Raw genomic sequence first — 17,573 nt, 5'->3', positions numbered from 1 at the left:
TTATTCTGAGCTGACTGGATGACTCCTTGTTTTCCTCACATCTTGGCAAAATGCTGAGGTGAATGAAAGAAATCTGTACATGTTTCTTCCCTGCGACTCTAAGGACACTGCTCAGAATAAGTCTGCAGCACACTGCTCAGGCCTTGTCTGACCCTCCCAGAGAGAGGTGGCTCCCTGGGGATCCCTGTGTGACTGCAGTCCTGTCAGTCTCTTTAGCAAGCCTGGGAACTGCTGGAGGGAAAGTACCTTCTCTACTTTTACATACCCAGAGCATATCAAAGTGCCCGGCACGTAACACACACTCAGCAAACTCAGGTTGTCTGAACATTGATGTCACTATTAAAGATTTCAGATGAGAAGAAAGACAATTCCGAATGAGAAGGCTTAATTAAACAAGAAACAAGAAACCAAAAATGCAGGCTTCTTTGCCTATGGATTCTGCCTATCTGCCCCACCCCCACCCCGCTTTTGCTGTATAGTTTGGAAAAGTCACTTAAGTTCTCTGTACTCCAGTGAGGTATCAGTGAAGATGCTTTTGGAGACATAAACTCAAAGCAACCCAAGCAGACACACAGCCTGACTGACTCGGGTTACTGGCACAGCAAACAGAATCAGAGATACAACCCCAAGAACTGGGGCCTGTGGGAGCAGATTCAGGGATTTCCACTCCATCTTTTCCCCTCTGCTTCTCTTTGAGTAGTAGCCTCACTGTCTCTTGTCACTGAAAGGTCTTCTCCAGGAAGTGAGAGATGGAGCCAGCGGCAGCCCCCAAGAAAACCTAGAAGAGAAGGCAGCACTCTCCTATGGCCAATAGAGCACGCTCAGTGAAGGACCCTACTGCTTCTGCTTGGGTTCCGTGCCCCTCTTGAGACTGGCCACTTCTGCTAGAAAGATGAAAGTCTATGATGGGCCAATCCTAGATCTTGAGACCATTGGTGGGGGTGAGGGAATGATGTCCATTGCCATAAGAAGGGAGATGGGAAGGCTTGCTGAATAGACAGAAACAACAGTCCAAGTCTGTTACCCTAATAACCATATCCCTCCCTTAATATTCATAATACTATTTTAGCTAATGCATAAAAAGCATCATTATCTTCACAGGATGTTATATAAGCATAAAATTTATTAGACTGACTACTTCATAGCTGGGCAAAATAAATACTTCATAGCTTAATTAAAATTGTGATAATAAATGCCAAAGAATAAGTGAAACCTGTTCTCTTGCTCTCAATTTAAAAAAAAAAAAAAAGCATTAAAGCATCCTTTTGTCATCATATAACAGGAAAAACTCTTGGTCGGGACCCAACGTACAAGTCATGACTCAAACCCATGCAGCCGTGAGGCTCTGTCCCTCATCATCAGAGGAAGCAAGTCATATGTTCCCTGATAGGAAGATTCCTTAACAAAACAGCCACTAAGGGGGCTGTGAACAATTCCGCCCATTGCTATAGAGGAAGAAGGAAATGACGACAGCATCTGGGGGACAACTGAGGAAACAGAAACACAGAAAAAGAGGCTCTACTCAGAAACTTAAGAGGACAGCATCCTCCTGACAGATGTAATTAAGAAGGCTCAGGAAGGCTCACTTCCAGCTTAGAGAAATGTGAACATGCAACAGAGAGGGTGGCAGGGCTGCAGGGGAAGGCTGGGGACCACCACACCCCTGGAATCACAGTCGGCCGCTGTGCATTGGAGCCCCTCATTCAAGGGAAATGGGAGCTGTCATCATAGTGAATATCTCGACTTTCAGGGTTCTGTAATCTCAGCTGTGGTAGATAGTGTTTAAAATTCACATTTCCAATATCTGATGAGCTGTTAGTACGCTGATGATGCTACAAGGCTAGATTAAGAGTTCTTCCTAATTCTTTCCTAGAGAAATATGTGGAACAGCCCAAGGTTTCAAATATGTATTGATAATTTACTACATACAAGGTAGTACTGTAGGCACTGGGGACACTCCAGTAACCAAAACAGACCAGAAAAAAACTATGACCTCATGGAGCTTATATTTTTAGTTGGAGGAAACAGACAATAAACATAGTAAATAAATTATATAGTATTAAGAGGCTGAAACGTGCTAGAGAAAAAGGTAAAGCATGGCAGGGTTGTGTGGGGCTCATCGCCTATATTCTCTGCACTGGAGATTCTTGGCAAAGATCCTCTTGCTGCTGGTAAAAATCACTCTTGGCCATTGCCGAAAAGAGGAGATAAAAAGAGAGAACTGGGTAAACACAAGAGTGGGATTTGGCCCTGGGCTGTGGTTTTGCCACATCTTGCCCAGTTTCTATCTCACTTTAGATTTCGGTGCCCAACCTGGGTAATGATGTTAATTAAACCTGCCTCCCATCTAGGGCATGGAATGTTGTGTTGCTAGGTCATGTGGCCTACAAGCTGACCCAAATACAAATATTTATCTTCATTTTGAATATTGAAAAGTTCACATTTGAGCCTTTATGCTTCCTTCATCATCTGTTGATTGAGCACCTGCTATACGCCAAATCCTGTTCGAGGCCCTGAAGATACAGCAGTGAGCAAGACACACAAAGTATCTGCCCTGAGGAATTTACATTCTATTGGACGAGACAAGAAGTTCAAGGATAGATTAAATAGGTGAGATACTGACAAGAAGAGACAGATAGCATTGAATAGTCCACACATGAGATGATCAAGTCCTGAGCTCTCAAATAAGCTGAACAGAATTCCTGACTAGATGGGGTCACCTATAAAGCCCTTTCTATATGACTGTCATGGTAATAAACACATATGAAAATACAACTGTGGCTCTTGGGACTTTCTCTTACTGTTAATCCACTGTGTGGACAAACAGACACGCACCCTTCCATCCCCTAAGGTTTCTATCTTGTTAACTGCAAAAAAGTGTTATTCCAAGTTGTACTTGTAGGCACTGTGGAGCATGCGCTCTGGTTTCCAGAGTCTTTAGCAGCTTATTATAGCACTACTGTTCTGTTTAAAAAAAAAAAAAGTGGTAGTAAGAACCATAACAGTAGTAAAAAAAAAAAATGTCATAACAATAGTAACATGTCCTTTTCAAATTCGAAAGTGGAGCTACAGATTTCCTGGGATTGTTGTCAGGCAGGGTGTTTCAGTAGGAAGAGTAAAAAGAGAGGGATTCAAAACCACACATCTGGAAAAGAGTCAACCCACACCTTTTATGTTCAAAGGTACCAGGTGCTGAGTAAATACGAGAGATTTGAAAACGAAAATGCAGATACATCACAGCCCAACAATTTGGGGAGAGAAGGCTAACAGATGAAACAGAGGAAGCTATAAGACAGTGTGTTGTAAGCTCTAAATGCTTTTTTTGCACAAATCAGCCTGGCTGATTTGCCCAAACACTCTTCTCTAGCCTGGGTAGCTCTGTGAAGTTGGTTTGGACTGTAAAGCAGCCTAAGAGAAGCAGTTCCTGAGTGTGTGCATGAGTCCCTCCAGCCAGGATGGCAAGAAGACCAGCTTGACAACACTTTGACATTGTATACCTGGGACCCAGATTTTGTGGCTGCAACAAACTTTTTGTGTGCACCACAATATGATCAGATGGCATGCTCATGACACACAACATGAGCTTATTGTAAACACCTCTCTGAAAGAGGTGCTGTGTGGCACGCATCTCAACTGTCAGAAGAGTCTGCCAGTCAGAAAGACAAGATTTCCAAATAAGTTTACAGCCTCTGTTTGCAGCAGCCAGACAATTCAAAAATCATGTTGTTTGCCATGTTTTCCCATTTAGATCAATGTCAATAAAACTGGCTTGAATTTTGGATGGAAGGGCTTTTATAAATTACACATAAATAGGGATACCCTTAAAGAAACACATACTACCTTTTGCTTCCCTTTAGAAACTTTGACTGTCCTAGCTGGAATGTGGTCTCCCCTAAGATGAAGATAACTTAGACCAGTGAATTCTTGATTTGTTTTATTTTGGGTTTTGTGTGTATGTGTGCTTTCAAAAACAATAATTGCAGCAAAACAAACTGCCAAGAAGCTGGTTTTCCTATCAGTTTTCCTTAGTGGGACTAGAATGTCTGGAGAATATACTTGGAGAAAAACCATATTTTTATCTGCACTAGTTATTTGATGCCAAATAGCTGATGAAATGAGTATCTGATGGTTATGGAAGCTATCTCTGGGAACTGCCTGGTCAGTTGAGGAGCAGGCTTTAACCATACAGCTGTCACTACAGCTTCCTGACTGGGATAACCAGCAGTTCATTGTTTATGAAATCTTTTCACAGAAAATGTCACCTTTCCTCAGTACCCCAAAACAGAGTCCAGTGATGTAAACGAAATTAGGAGATCTCTGCCCCATCAATCCAACTATAATTCTAGCCACTGTATTGAAAGCAAATGCCTATTTCACTGCTTAAATATAGCTAGGAAACTCCAATATTGGTTCTGACCCCTACTTTCTCCAAAAATAGCCCTTCCTTCCAGTAACTATTTTCCTGCTAGAAAGAAATCCTAAGAAAATATCAGAAGTTGAAGTAGGCTGTGGAGAGGGAGAGGAAAATTTAACAACCAGAATGCTGTTGAATTTGAACTGTTGGTAAATTCTTGGACCACCTGCCAAGGTGTCTGCAAGCATTTTGTAGAGAATAACTCTTCCTTTGATTAAAGTCTGTGACCTGAGTCACCAAAAAAAGGAAGAAGGAAAAAAAAAAAAAAAACCCAGAAACATCTCCATGAATATTGGCTACTATGACTGAAATCTAAGGACACTTCCCCTTCCCCAAAGAAAGCATGACTTGGAAATAGCCAGGCATTCTAAAGCACTCAAGCACTCTAAAGACACGTCTCACTGTTGAAAGGAAGGTAGCAGTGACTGTAATTAACAGAGAAGCGGTTGTGGAACTTCTAGGGCTGTATTTAAAGGGCCATGCAGGAATGAGGGTGAGCAGTCGTGACTGTAGCTGGGTGGTAAAATACCGGTGAGAGAGGGAAATGGGGCAAGAGAAGTAAACAGATTTACTTACAGCCCTCGCAGACGAAGCCAGATTTTCTCGATCTGTTCGGGTTGCAGGTATTTCAGAGAGTTGCTCTCAAATTCTTCAATCTCCTTGGTTGGCGACTCCATAGCTGCAGGTTATCACTGGGAGTGAGACCGAGAGAGTTTGGGCTGTCCCCTCCCTCCTCCTCGCCGGTCCGGCCCTCGAGCCTCAGCCGGGAGCCGGAGGCCTTTGCCTGTCACTTTCTGCGTGCGCTCCCCCTTCTGCGCTCCCCAGACCTTGGTTTAAAGCGAGCTCGGAGAGCCTCCGACCCCGGGCCCAGGTGCCCTCCGGAGGCAGCTGCGGGAACCATCCATGCTCCCGGGCTAATGCCAGGGGTAGGAATTGTGCTCCTGTTCTAGAAGAAAGCACCTCGGACCTATCCCGATTCTTTTTTTTTTTTTTTTTTAAACAAAGCCACAGAAGCTAAGCCTGTGGCAGCTGAAGGATTGAGGGGGAAACGAAGGACTGAGTGGGGAGGAGAGGCAGCGAGGAGGGAGAAAGTGAGAAGGGGAGAGCGGGGAGACGGTGAGCCGGTACGGGGCGGGGCGGTCTCACCCACACGGAGGCCAAGCACCCGGGCTCCGCCTGCGACCCCTGCCCCGGGGCGCCCCGCGGCTCCCCATTCCGCCCCATCTCTGTTTTCTGTCACTTACCAGCAGCTCTGCTGACAAGCGAGAAAACTGACAACTGAGAAGAGTCGTCTGCGAGCGCGCCGGAGCCGGCGTCTGGTCTGGCACCCGCGGGCGCGTAGGGAGGGGAGCGCCAGGCACCGCCGTCGGCAGGGCACACGCTCGCCGGGCTCCAGCCCGGGACCCGGAGACCCGCGCGCGCCAGGGCGCCGGCCGCCACGCTGGGCCCCAGCCGCGGCGTGCAGATGGCTCCTGAAGCCCGCACAAAATGAACAACACGGCACCACGCCCGGAAATCCGAGGGAACCGAGGTCTGTGTCCTCCCAGGGGGCTAGTGGGGCAAACAGCCGCGACGAGGTTCCGCAGAGTTGTGCCTGGAGCTTTCATTCACAGCGCTCACTTACACGCACGCCAGAGAGCTGGTCCCATTTTGAAAAATTAAAGCAATCGACAGGGACGAAACTAACAACCCATCACACTTAGAAAGTCCTGAATATGTTTTTGTTAATGGGAGTCTTCATTCCTCTCTCTCTCCCTCTCCCTCTCTCCCTCGCGCTCGCTCTCTCGCCCTCTCTCCATCTCCCTCTCTCTCTCTCCCTCTCTCTCCCTCTCTCTCTCTCCCTCTCTCTCTCTCCCCCTTCCTCCCCCTCCCTCTCTCCCCTCAACTCCCCTAAATGATTTGAAAAAAGGTAAACAGCAACAAAAGTAAGGAAGTAGGAGTTTCCACTGATTAATGACAGACTCCTCAAAGCATCCCTGCAGGACTATGCTGGACAGATGTTGATACTGAAGAGGAAATTCGGATCCCCGAAGCTACAACTCAGTGTCTGGGTCCCCATAGGTCATTCACAATGTCAATAAAGTGGAATGCTCCTGCAGAGTGGGACCAGGTATGCAGTTAAGAAGGGAGGAGGGAGGAGGGAGGTGGGATTGAGTGAGACCAAAGACAGAGGAAGGAAAGAAAAGATCCTGGCTCAAGCTGATTGCAGCCCTGACATCACCGTGGTCAAAATCCCTTCTACACACAGCCACCACCACCTCCCAGGGGCCATCAAACCTGGGACTCAGGGCTCCTGAGATTCAGAGTGCGGCTTGCCCTCTAATGGTATTTGCCCTCACTGGCAGTTAATGATTATTTCATTCACACTACTGGCATTCTCTTTCTATCCATCAGATAATTGCCTGCTTCTCAAAACTAAGATAAACTTAAAGGTAAGAACTAGTTTTTCTCCATTGCTCAAGTAAAGCTCAATTCACGTGACCTAGATGCAGAAATTTAAAAAGTGTCTAAATCCTACATGTTCATCCATTTGATAGTGGGCATTTACTTTCCAGAAATTAGAGGTGAGAATGATGAGAATGGCATGGTTGGCCCCATTCATTCCAGTGGAGAAGGTACCAGCCTCAAGGTGAGATGGCAGACCTTTTTGATTGACAAGGACTTACACATTCACCTACCACACAATCTGAAGTCACTTCATTAAAGTTAGTCCTTAAGGATTCTCTTGAAGCATATACATTTCCAAGGAGTTAAGGCATTACTATTACAAAGACAGCATTAAGCAGCCAACATATTAACATAAAATTCATTTATCTGAATGAAACCAATTTACCCACCCCATGTCAGCCAGTGGGAGTGATGTGGTGAAACTGGATGTTAAAAGATTATTTTAATGACTTGTCTTGAGGATGCAAGACAGAAGCATGGTCCCCAAATGGGGTCTCCATCAGATTGTGCACCTTCAGCAGCCTGCTGTCAGAATATGGAAGCATAGTAATGATAATAATGGTGAACATATATCTGAAACTTTCTATGGTCCAAGCATTGTTCTAAGGGCTCTACACCCACATAATACTAGAAATTCTATGAGACAAATGCTATTATTATCATCTCCATTTTTATAGTAAGAAAATCAAAGCACAAGGTTATCTAGACCTACCAGAAAGAGAAATGAACTGGAAAAGACCAGAGTCTGAGTTCTGACTCATTATCTTATCTAATACAAAACTGTCCCCCTTACCGGGTCCCGTTTTCCACATCTTTAAAGAATTTATGCAAAAAGTTTTTTACTTCTGTTCCAACTTTATGATTCCATGAGGTCATCTGGATAGAACTGGGGAAAGGAAATGCTGAGAGAAGAGATGCATGTTGCTGAATACAGACTTTAACTACGTCATGGTTTCTCCAAAGACCAGCCTGGGATGAAAGGATAGAAAGGGATGATAAAGGATGATACTCATCTTCCTGCCCTCCACCATACCTATGACTTTTTCCTCATATTAGTGGCATTTTCATTAAGTCAGAGAAAAGCAAGTTTTGGAAGAAAAAGGAATGGAATAGCCCTTCACTTTAAGTAACCTAATCAGAGAGGGAGGACCAAAAATAGCCCTTAAGAAAGTTTGGGAAACATGATTTTGTTTCATTTTAGAAAACTTTTAAAAAATAAACATGGATGAGAAAGTTAATAAGGATATAACTTTTCTTTATTTTCAAACCATAATAGTTTTGGGAGCTGGAGGGACCTTAAAGATAATCTAGTTTAGGCATTTTCAAATTTTGTAAGCAACAGAATACTTTATTTCAAATTAACATCTTATAAGGGATCCTAATAGATTCATCAGATTTAAAAAGTAAAAAGAGAGCTGCTCTGGCTGAATGGTGAAGGGGAATGCTTAGATCTCAGGGTCAGAGTCCACCTCTGCTTTCTCCATATCCCATCTCTGAGTGACTCCCAATTCACAGATGAGAAAACTGAGGCTTAAGTACCATAAAATACCTTAGGATTCCTTGCTTCTCATCTCATCTCATCTAAACTACATTAGGAGAAGTTTGTCTTCTCTCTGCCAACAAAATATTACTAATTTTAGACACCATGTTATTATGTCACTCAAATGTTCTCTCTTTATCTATCACAGAAAGGACATGCCTGTATGTTGTAGTAACATTACAAGCCACAATTTCTACTGGAATTCTGCTCAGAGGCAAGCAAAAAAACAAATGCAAATCCACCTAGAAGCAAAAGATCTAGGAAAATGCAAAGCCATTCACAACCTTGCTTTGGAGGTCAATTCCCATGGTGACTTCCTATCCCAGTTTTGGAGTAAGACTTTTTAGGCAATCTTCTATGATGAAACATCATTAAATATATACATTTATACATACATAAATATATTTATAACATATACATGTATACATACATACACACACACACATACACTTATATATACTTACATATAACTGCCAATTTTAAATATTCCCCCAAATAAACTTACCTAAAGAGGTAAAAGACCTGTACTCAGAAAACTGTAAGACACCAATGAAAGAAATTAAAGACAACATGAACAGATGTAAAGATATACCGTATTCTTGGACTTGAAGAATCAATATTGTTAAAATGACCACACTATCCTAGCTACAGATTCAATGCAATCCTTATCAAAATACCAATGGCATTTTTCACAGAACTAGAACAAATAATTTAAAATTTGCATGAAAACACAAGAGACCTTGAATAGCCAAAACAATCTTGAGAAAGAAGAACATAGCTAGAGGAATCATGCTCCCTGACTTCAGAATATACTACAAAGCCTCAGTAATCAAAACAGTGTGGTACTGGCACAAAAACAGATACTCAGATCAATGGAATAAGATAGAGAGCCCAGATATAAATGCATGCACTTATATTAAATTAATCTATGACAAAGGTGGCAAGAATACACAATGGAGAAAAGACAGTCTCTTCAATAAGTGGTGCTGGGAAAACCAGACAGCTACATGTAAAATGAGCAGAAGACCTAAATAGACATTTCTCCAAAGAAGACATCCAAATGGCCAACAGGCACATGAAAATATGTTTAACATTGCTAGTTATTACAGAAATGCAACTTAAAACCACAATGAGGTATCACCTCACACCAGTCAGAATGGCCATCATTAAAAAGTCTACAAATAATCCATACTAGAGAGAGTGTGGAGAGAAAGGAACCCTTCTATACTGTTGGTGGAAATGTAAATTGGTGCAGCCACCTCGGAAAACAGTATGGAGGTTCCTGAAAAAACTAAAAATAGACCTACCATATGATCTTGCAATCCCTCTCCTGAGCATATATCCAGAGAAAACTCTAATTCAAAAAGATAGATGCACCCCAATGTTCATAGCAGCACTATTTACAACAGCCAAGACATGGAAGCAAACTAAATGTCCATCAACAGATAAATGGATAAAGAAGATGTGGTATATGGAATAGAATACAATGGAATACTACTCAGCCATAAAAAAGAATGAAATAATGCCATTTGCAACAATATGGATGGACCTAGACATTATCATATTCAGTGAAGTAAGTCAAAGAAAGACAAATATCATGATATAACATATGTGGAATCTTAAAAAATAATACAAACGACCTTATTTACAAAATAGAAATAGACTCACAGACATAAAAAACACACTTATGGTTACCAAAGGAAAGCGGAGGTAGGAGATAAATTAGGAGCTTGGGATTAACATATACACACTACTATATATATAGATGGATAAACAACAAGGTCCTACTGTATAGCACAGGGAACTACATTCAATATCTTGGAATAACCTATAATGGAAAAGAATCTGAAAAAGTATATATATGTATAACCGAATCACTTTGTTGTATACCTGAAACTAATACAACATTGTAAATTAACTATATTTCAATAAAAAAAAATAAACAAATAAAACATGTGGTCCAAGAATTTAAAAAATAATAAAATAGTCCCCTAAATAGACAAAAAGTAACTTAGCCTAAATACTAGTAAACCCCTGTATCACCAGCATTAATTATCGTAAGATCAGAGAGAAAGTGAGCTCCCTGTACATGGCAGAGTTCAAGGAGAAGCTGGATGACTATCAGACAGAGGCGTAGCAATCAAGGCTTTGCAGGCAGGAGGATGACCTTTCAAGTCCCTTTCATTGCTAAGATGTCATGATTCAATAATAATCACAATAACAACAACACTACCCTACCAGTGACTGAGAACTACCACATGCCAAGCACCATGCTAAGCACATTCACGGGTTGGTTCATTTTCACCCTTAACAAAACACTTGAGAAGAATTCATTATGCCCATTTAGAGGTAAAGACAGAAGAGGCTCCCAAAGTTCAGATCACTTTTGCAAAGACACTGCTGAAGTGGCAAAGACAGGTTTTAAACCCAGACCAGAGTGCAAAGTTCTTTTCCCTTTGTTATATCTCTTCTCTGCAGACACATAAAAAGACGAGTAAAAATGTATATAGCAGAGAGGGTGGAGCTGCAGGAACACAGATGAAGGGTCCCTAATACCATGGGGGGATGAGGGAGGCTATGTAGTGGAGGTGATATTTGGACTGGATCTTGAAGGTGGAAGGTGGAGGAAGGCAGATGATTCCAGAAAGAGGGGAATGTATGAAAAGAGATACAGAAGCATGAGAAGGAGTAGAGTGTCCAGCAATCCACAAACAATTTTATGTGACTTGACTATAAGTGCATGACTAAGAAGAGCAGGAGAAAATGCTGGAAGGGTCAGCCAGACCTCTGTGGTCATGGAAGAAGCTTGGGCTTTCTTTTGCAGATCACAGGGAGCCATGGGTGGCTCTAGGCAGAGGGAAGCATGGTCCCATGTGGAAGGTACTTGCTGCATCAAATACTGAGGTAGGCTCTCAGGGTACGTGCCCCAGGACCACGCAGCAACCACGGGGCAAATGATAATCCAGGCTCCGTAAGAGGAATGCAACTACCAAGTGCAAACAAACTCCTCAGCTTACCAAGGAAGAACTAGCTGGACAAAGAAAACAAACAAAATCAGAAAAAGCACAGCATCATCTCCCATGAGCACTCATCTTCTAACAATGAGATTACGACCACTTGTTTTGACCTCCATGAAGCCAGCTAGCGCCCGTGATACATTTTTCATGACTTGGCAGTGGCATCCTCTAGAGTCTGTTGATAGGGAAATTCTGGAGAAGAGGCATTTAGGACATCAGAAGTAGCACGACGGGGCTCAGCAGCCCCTCCCCCCTGCCCACACCAGATCAGCCAGCCCCCGTGACACAGCGTCAACAGAGGCTCTTCTCTCCACGGGCTTTTCTTTCCAGCAAGAAGCCTCTTTGGTGACAGTCACACTGCTTTTCTCTTGATGTCTTCTCTTTTTGGTCTTATAATTTGGGGCAGACTCTGTCCCAGGAACCAACTCCACCAGAAAAAAAAAAAAAAAAGGTGCAAAAACATGCAGGAGACTGACTAAACCCAGAGGACCTCTATTATCAGCCCCATCCGAACCGGGGCTCTGAGTAGCCAACATCTCATCTACCCAGAGTACAACCCAGAGAGGCAGGGAGAGCAGGTGGGAGAAGAGACAGGATGGAGTCCCAGCTCAGGGGTGGTCTGATGTAACTTGCATGGGACCCAGTTTCTGACTCTCTCAGGACGGATCTTTCTGTTGCTCTGACAGAACAGTTGCTCTGTTCATGTAATCCTTCCCGTGGAGGTGACACAGGCAAAGGAAAAGACTAGGAGCAACACTAGGAATCACACATGACCTAGAACAAGACCTTTCTCTAGTTATGGCCGAGTTGAGCTCAGTGACCTCTGGGTCTTTTTCCAGCTCTAATATGCCTTGATTTGAAACCCACAGCCTGGCTCCTGGCTAAATTTGACTATGATAAACATAACCAAGATTGGCCAATCTGAGCCATCCACCCTCTATCTTTGAACAAAGTGACTGGCCCAAGGATGGCATGTAAGTAAAGTAGATCCAATACTAGCTCTTTATGGGAGATTTGATGTGGCCCCTGAAAAAGAGAGGTCTATTTATCTTTTCTTTGAAGTAACAAGCTATAAATCATGAGCTTATCTTGGCCCTGGGGTTATCTTTTTATACCATGTCAAGAGGGTTTACCATAAAAATGACACTAACACAGAGAAAAAAGCAGAGAGAAGAACTAAAAAGACAAAGTAAAAAATGAGAAAGGAACTTTTGAGCCCCTTGATCCTGCTATGCCTGAACCCAGAACTACCCATGAACTTTGTGTGTGTGTGTGTGTATATATATATATCTTTTTATTGACGTCCCATGGACTTTTAAGTCACATGAACTAAATAAATATCCTCTCCCCACTCCATGTTTTTTTTTTCACTTAATGTAGGTTGATAGCTTGAATCAGATTTCTGTCACTGACAACTAAAAGAATCCTGACTAACACAACTCCTCCCTTAGAGGACTGCTGTAAGGAGTTTAAAAAACATGCATGACCAGTGCCTTAAACACTGAAGTCTCTCGTAAAACAATAGTTCCTTCCGTATCTCATCTGTCCGACAGCACATGAAGGAAGGGAAGCTGGAAAATGGTACAGGAACCATAGAGTAGAGCATCCAAGATAAATATAAGGAGACTTTATTATCCTGGTAAGTAGATACATCAAAAATTTTGTTTCAATAACTTCTTGATAATGACCTATCAAAGTATTGCCACACTACACACATTAGCCCCTCCAAACAACCCTGGAGTGAGTGAAACACGTATTATTTTTATCCCCAGTTTAGAAATGAAGTGGATGAGCTCTGTGAGGCCCCTCGGCTGCCCTCCCACTGGTCTCCCCTGCAGCTAGTGGCTGGGACGCAGGACAGCAGCAGGCTTCTTGACTCCCAGCCCTAGTGACCACTCTGCCTCTCAGAACACACTGCCAACCCAGCAGAATTAACTTGGCTGTCCTAATGAAATTGAAAATTTTGTTCATGTAAAACTGCTGATGCTACAGTCAGCCAAATTCTGGCCCAAATGCACATAAATCAGCGGGTTGTTCTATCGCTGTAAAGCAAATTTGAATGTGGAAAACCTCAGCGCTGAAAGGGACCTTAGCAATCCCTTTACCCAAGCTCCTAATTATACTGACAGAAAAGAGCAGCCCAAGCAGGTTAGGTAACTGCACAAGGCCCAGCACTTGATGGTGGCAAGGCTGGGACCAGGAGCCATGTCCCTAGACCCCTAGGTGCTCCTTTATCTCTGAACTTCCTTCCTGGGTCTCAAAAAGGGTTCCTGCTTCCACCCGAGGATTTGGTTCAATGGTTTGTTCATACGTAAGAGGAAGGAATGCCCACTAAAAGCAGAGGCCATTGGCAAAGGCTCCCTGAAGGAAAAAACTAGAGAAGAGAGACTCCAGGAAAGTGGAAATGTGTGTAGTGGCTCAGGTAATAACAAGGAATCTGGGGCGATGGATGTAAGGGGACCAGGAAAGAGACAACAGAGAAATGGTGGACCCGCAGACTGAGGTGGGCCTGGACTACCATGTGAAGGCTTAGTCTTTTCATGCTCTTGCTGACAGGGAATCATTAAAATCTGCTGAGCAGGGGTGTGGTAGATGCAAATTAGAATTTTGATCTAACAAGTATGAGTTATAAAGAAGGACAAAAAGAAATTTCAAAAATGTTTTTTGAACTGCCACCAGAGAAGATGTACAGATTCTTGTCCCTGAATGGGGGTGGGGTGAGATACACTATCTCACAAATAAATACTGGAACCATTTACATTTATTCATTCAACAAACATTTTCTGAGTGCTTACTGTGTGCAGGCACTCTGTGATAGGAGGTATGCAGTGGTCAATAAAAAAAATCCAGTGCCTGTACCACCGAGCATCAGTCTAATTAGGGTAACAGATAATAAATAGATTATAAAACAACAAATACATCATTGTAAGTCGTGAAAAGTGCTGAAAAGAAAACAAACAGAATCTAGTACAGAAACCAAAGGGAGTGAGACCTATTTATAAACAGGTTGGGCATTTCAGCTAACTATGGCTATGTAACAAACCACTCTTTAAAACTTTAAATTTAATGGCTCAGAACGATAACCACCCCTTGTTATCTGCCGTGATTTTATGGGTTGACCAGGCAGTTCTTCTGCTGGTCTTGTTTAGGGTTTCTCCTGCAGCTTCAGTCAAATAGCAACTGGGGCTAGAGTATCCAACATGGTTTCATTCACACGTCTGGGGCCTTGGCAGGGATTCTCTCCACCCTCTTCCTCTCTCTCTCTTCCCTCTCCCTCCCTCCCTCTCCCCCACCCCTTTCTACATGGTCTCTCCATGTGGCTTGCTGACACTTCCTTAAATGGCAGCTAGACTGCAAGAGCACATGTTCCAAGAGGGATGAGGTAGACGCTGCCAACTGCCTTAAAGGCCAGGCCCGGAATTGGCACAGCATCGCTTCTGCTGCATTTGGTTGGTTAAAGCAATCACAGGGCTGAGTTCTGATTCAAGGGCAAGAGAAATAAGCTCCACCTCACAAGGCGGAGGGGAGGATGGAAGTGATAGTGATTTTACAGCCATCTTTAATCCACCTAGGTGGTCAGGGATGGCCTCTGTGAGCAAGTGACATCTAAACCAAGACCTGAAGGAGGAAAAAGAGTTGTCCAGGTAATAAATAAAGGTCAAGTAATTGGAAGGAGGCAAGTTGTGATGGGAGGGATGTGGCAAAGGGAAGAGTGGCCTGGGATTGGGTGGAGGAAGCAGGTGAATGGGGCTGGAGCAGAGCCTTGAGGTCAGATTTAAGGGCCAGTTTTCATTTGAAATGCAATGGGAAATCATTAGGGATTACAAGAGCTATATGTTTGTGAAGGATCACTCTGGTTGCTATGTGAAGAATAGTTGGAAAGGAGCAAGAATGTCCTCTGGCTTCATCAGAGATGCTAAATGACCTGGACTAAGGAGATACTCTAGACCCATGAGCTCCAGCATCCAAAATCCACAGTGACAATACTGAACCAATTCGTTTCCCTGTTGATAGGGTTATGACAGGATTCACTAGACTAGGCTCCTAGAGGGCAGAGATCATGAATGTCTTGTCCATCACTGTCCCCTGAGTGCTTAACAGACCAACTGACCAAATGGGCTTCTCAGAGAAGGACTGTGAAATTTATTTCATTTAGGGTCAAAGATAATTCTTGCCTTATAAACTGATAAAGAGCAAACCTGAGACATGGAAACAAATGAACCTCAACTAGACCAGAAGTCAATGTGGTATTATCCAGGGAAAGGCAATGAGGCACTGCCCAGGTTATATTTTGGTGCATAAAATGTTAACTTTCCGTTATCTGCCAGCTGCACCTCCAGAAAAGTGAAATGTTACTTTCTGTGTGATTCAGCACATAAGGGGGATGAAGGATATTAACTACTCTTGACAATATTTTCAAAATTGTCCTTGGGGACATCTAAATGGTCCATTCTGGTCCCTGTGATACTCAGAAGTGAAAGGATTTTTAAGACTCAGAAGAATAAAATAACAATGTCTCCATGAAGGCCTTCCACCCACACACTTTTGACAGATTTATGCTAATAAAACAAACCCGAAGGCACCTTGATATGGCCCATAATCCTTCACATGTACAGACTGTCAGACCCATCAGAAGCTGATATATCCTTACATTTCTATTTCTGAGATATAAACAGACTCCTATAGGCAGAGGGTGGGACTTCATATATGGAGAGGAATGGAAACTCATGGACATAATGTAAAAGTAATTAGCATGCAAAGCAAATCTTAGCAAAAGACTAAAAGCGCTAGATGCCTCCATTACCACCATGGAACCAGGTGGACCCGCACACATGTAGTCATGTGACTTCCTCACAGCCCAAGCTAAGGTAAATGAAGAAATGAAAATTACTCTCCTCAATGGGATTTAGGAAGCATTTGAGAATTTTAACTAAAGAAGCATTAAGGAAAGAGTGCTGAGCCCTTGAAAATAGCTCCAACCAAGTCAATTAAGATTCCGTTAGAAGCCATTCTGCTTTCACTACTGGGCAAACCAAACAGAGCCTTTGGAATCAATCAGTCTCCAAATAAGAAAGATTCCATTTCATGCTTCCCTTCTCCCACTCAAACACAAAGAGCACTTGTGAAGATCAGTCCCTGCCTCACCTATCCATACAACGTAGCAGAATTGCCCTCTGCATCCTGTGCAGAAATCAGTCTCATTTGCCATGGAGGGTGGAATTTTAATGATCAGAGTAATGACTTCCCATATACATCTTCCTATTATGTAGGATATGATTCAGTCTGTCAGAACCAATCGTTTCTGCCAGATCAATTCCAAGCATTTCCTAAAGATGCTACTATTACGTGAAACTTGGGACCACTTTTTCCTATGAATTTATTGCAGGACTTATCTGTCTCTAACTCTGTGCCAGAGCCAGCTGGTCAGAGAGGAAATTTTAACGCATGACCTTTTCAAAACCTCTCCACCTCCCATAGCAGTCAAACTTCGTTAAGGATTTATTGACAGAAGACTAGTCATTTACTACTGGCAACCGGGGGAGCTTTATTTGATAACTGTGACTTTAAGAAACAACATTCTCATCAAAATGAAAATGTGTTTATGGCAGAACATTGGCAGGGAGACTTATACTATTCAATTTAATTGTAAATTTGATTAGAATTCAGTGATAGCCTACCTCCCACTATTACTATCTGGCCTTGAAAGTCACCAGTAATAAATGCATCATCATAAACCATTTAAAACATAAAAGATTAAGGAGGGGGAATAGGGAAGGAATGAAAACCACTCTTTAAAAAAGCTGTGGGATATTTCAAGGCAAAAAGACTTCTGAAAATGTAGTGATTGGACTTTTTCTTTCTCTTTTTTTAAACCAATTAAGCAGGTGCTTCCATCTGAGAGCTTATCAGATTCTGCTCTCCAAAAGTACACGGGAACGGATCAATCTGGGCATCCTGGCAGCCGCCTGGCACCGCGTCATTTCATGCCGCTGGGTGAGCCCATCCTGCCTGGCATCTGCAAACACTTGGCCACGCTTTTCTTGCTTTTCTTGTAGGCGGGTCCACCAAGGCAGCCAGAGCCCAGCAGCCACGAGGAAGCCCCATTCGTCCCAGCTGCTGCTAACCTCGCGCCCAATCAGTATCTCCTTGGCCA

At 43.0% G+C, this 17,573-nt stretch overlaps 1 protein-coding gene across 10 annotated transcripts in view; it reads right to left on the bottom strand.

Annotated features, from left to right (window-relative positions):
* PDE1C (phosphodiesterase 1C) overlaps positions 1 to 17,573 on the bottom strand; it is a 437,096-nt gene that overhangs the window by 262,016 nt on the left and 157,507 nt on the right. The window contains exons 1-2 of one of the 10 annotated variants that reach the window (XM_045507966.2): positions 5,659 to 6,247; positions 4,991 to 5,106 (exon numbers count right to left, since the gene is read on the bottom strand). The exons of 6 other annotated variants lie outside the window; for them this stretch is intronic. In XM_045507966.2, coding sequence (XP_045363922.1) covers positions 4,991 to 5,091 — 101 coding nt within the window. In that variant the 5' untranslated portion in view covers positions 5,092 to 5,106; positions 5,659 to 6,247. 3 more of the 10 variants (XM_045507961.2, XM_010971198.3, XM_074367273.1) reach the window with 3 other exon arrangements.

Source organism: Camelus bactrianus, chromosome 7 (assembly GCF_048773025.1).
Source record: "Camelus bactrianus isolate YW-2024 breed Bactrian camel chromosome 7, ASM4877302v1, whole genome shotgun sequence".
NCBI classification, from domain to species: domain Eukaryota; kingdom Metazoa; phylum Chordata; class Mammalia; order Artiodactyla; family Camelidae; genus Camelus; species Camelus bactrianus.
This window is presented reverse-complemented; position numbering and strand designations above follow the sequence as displayed.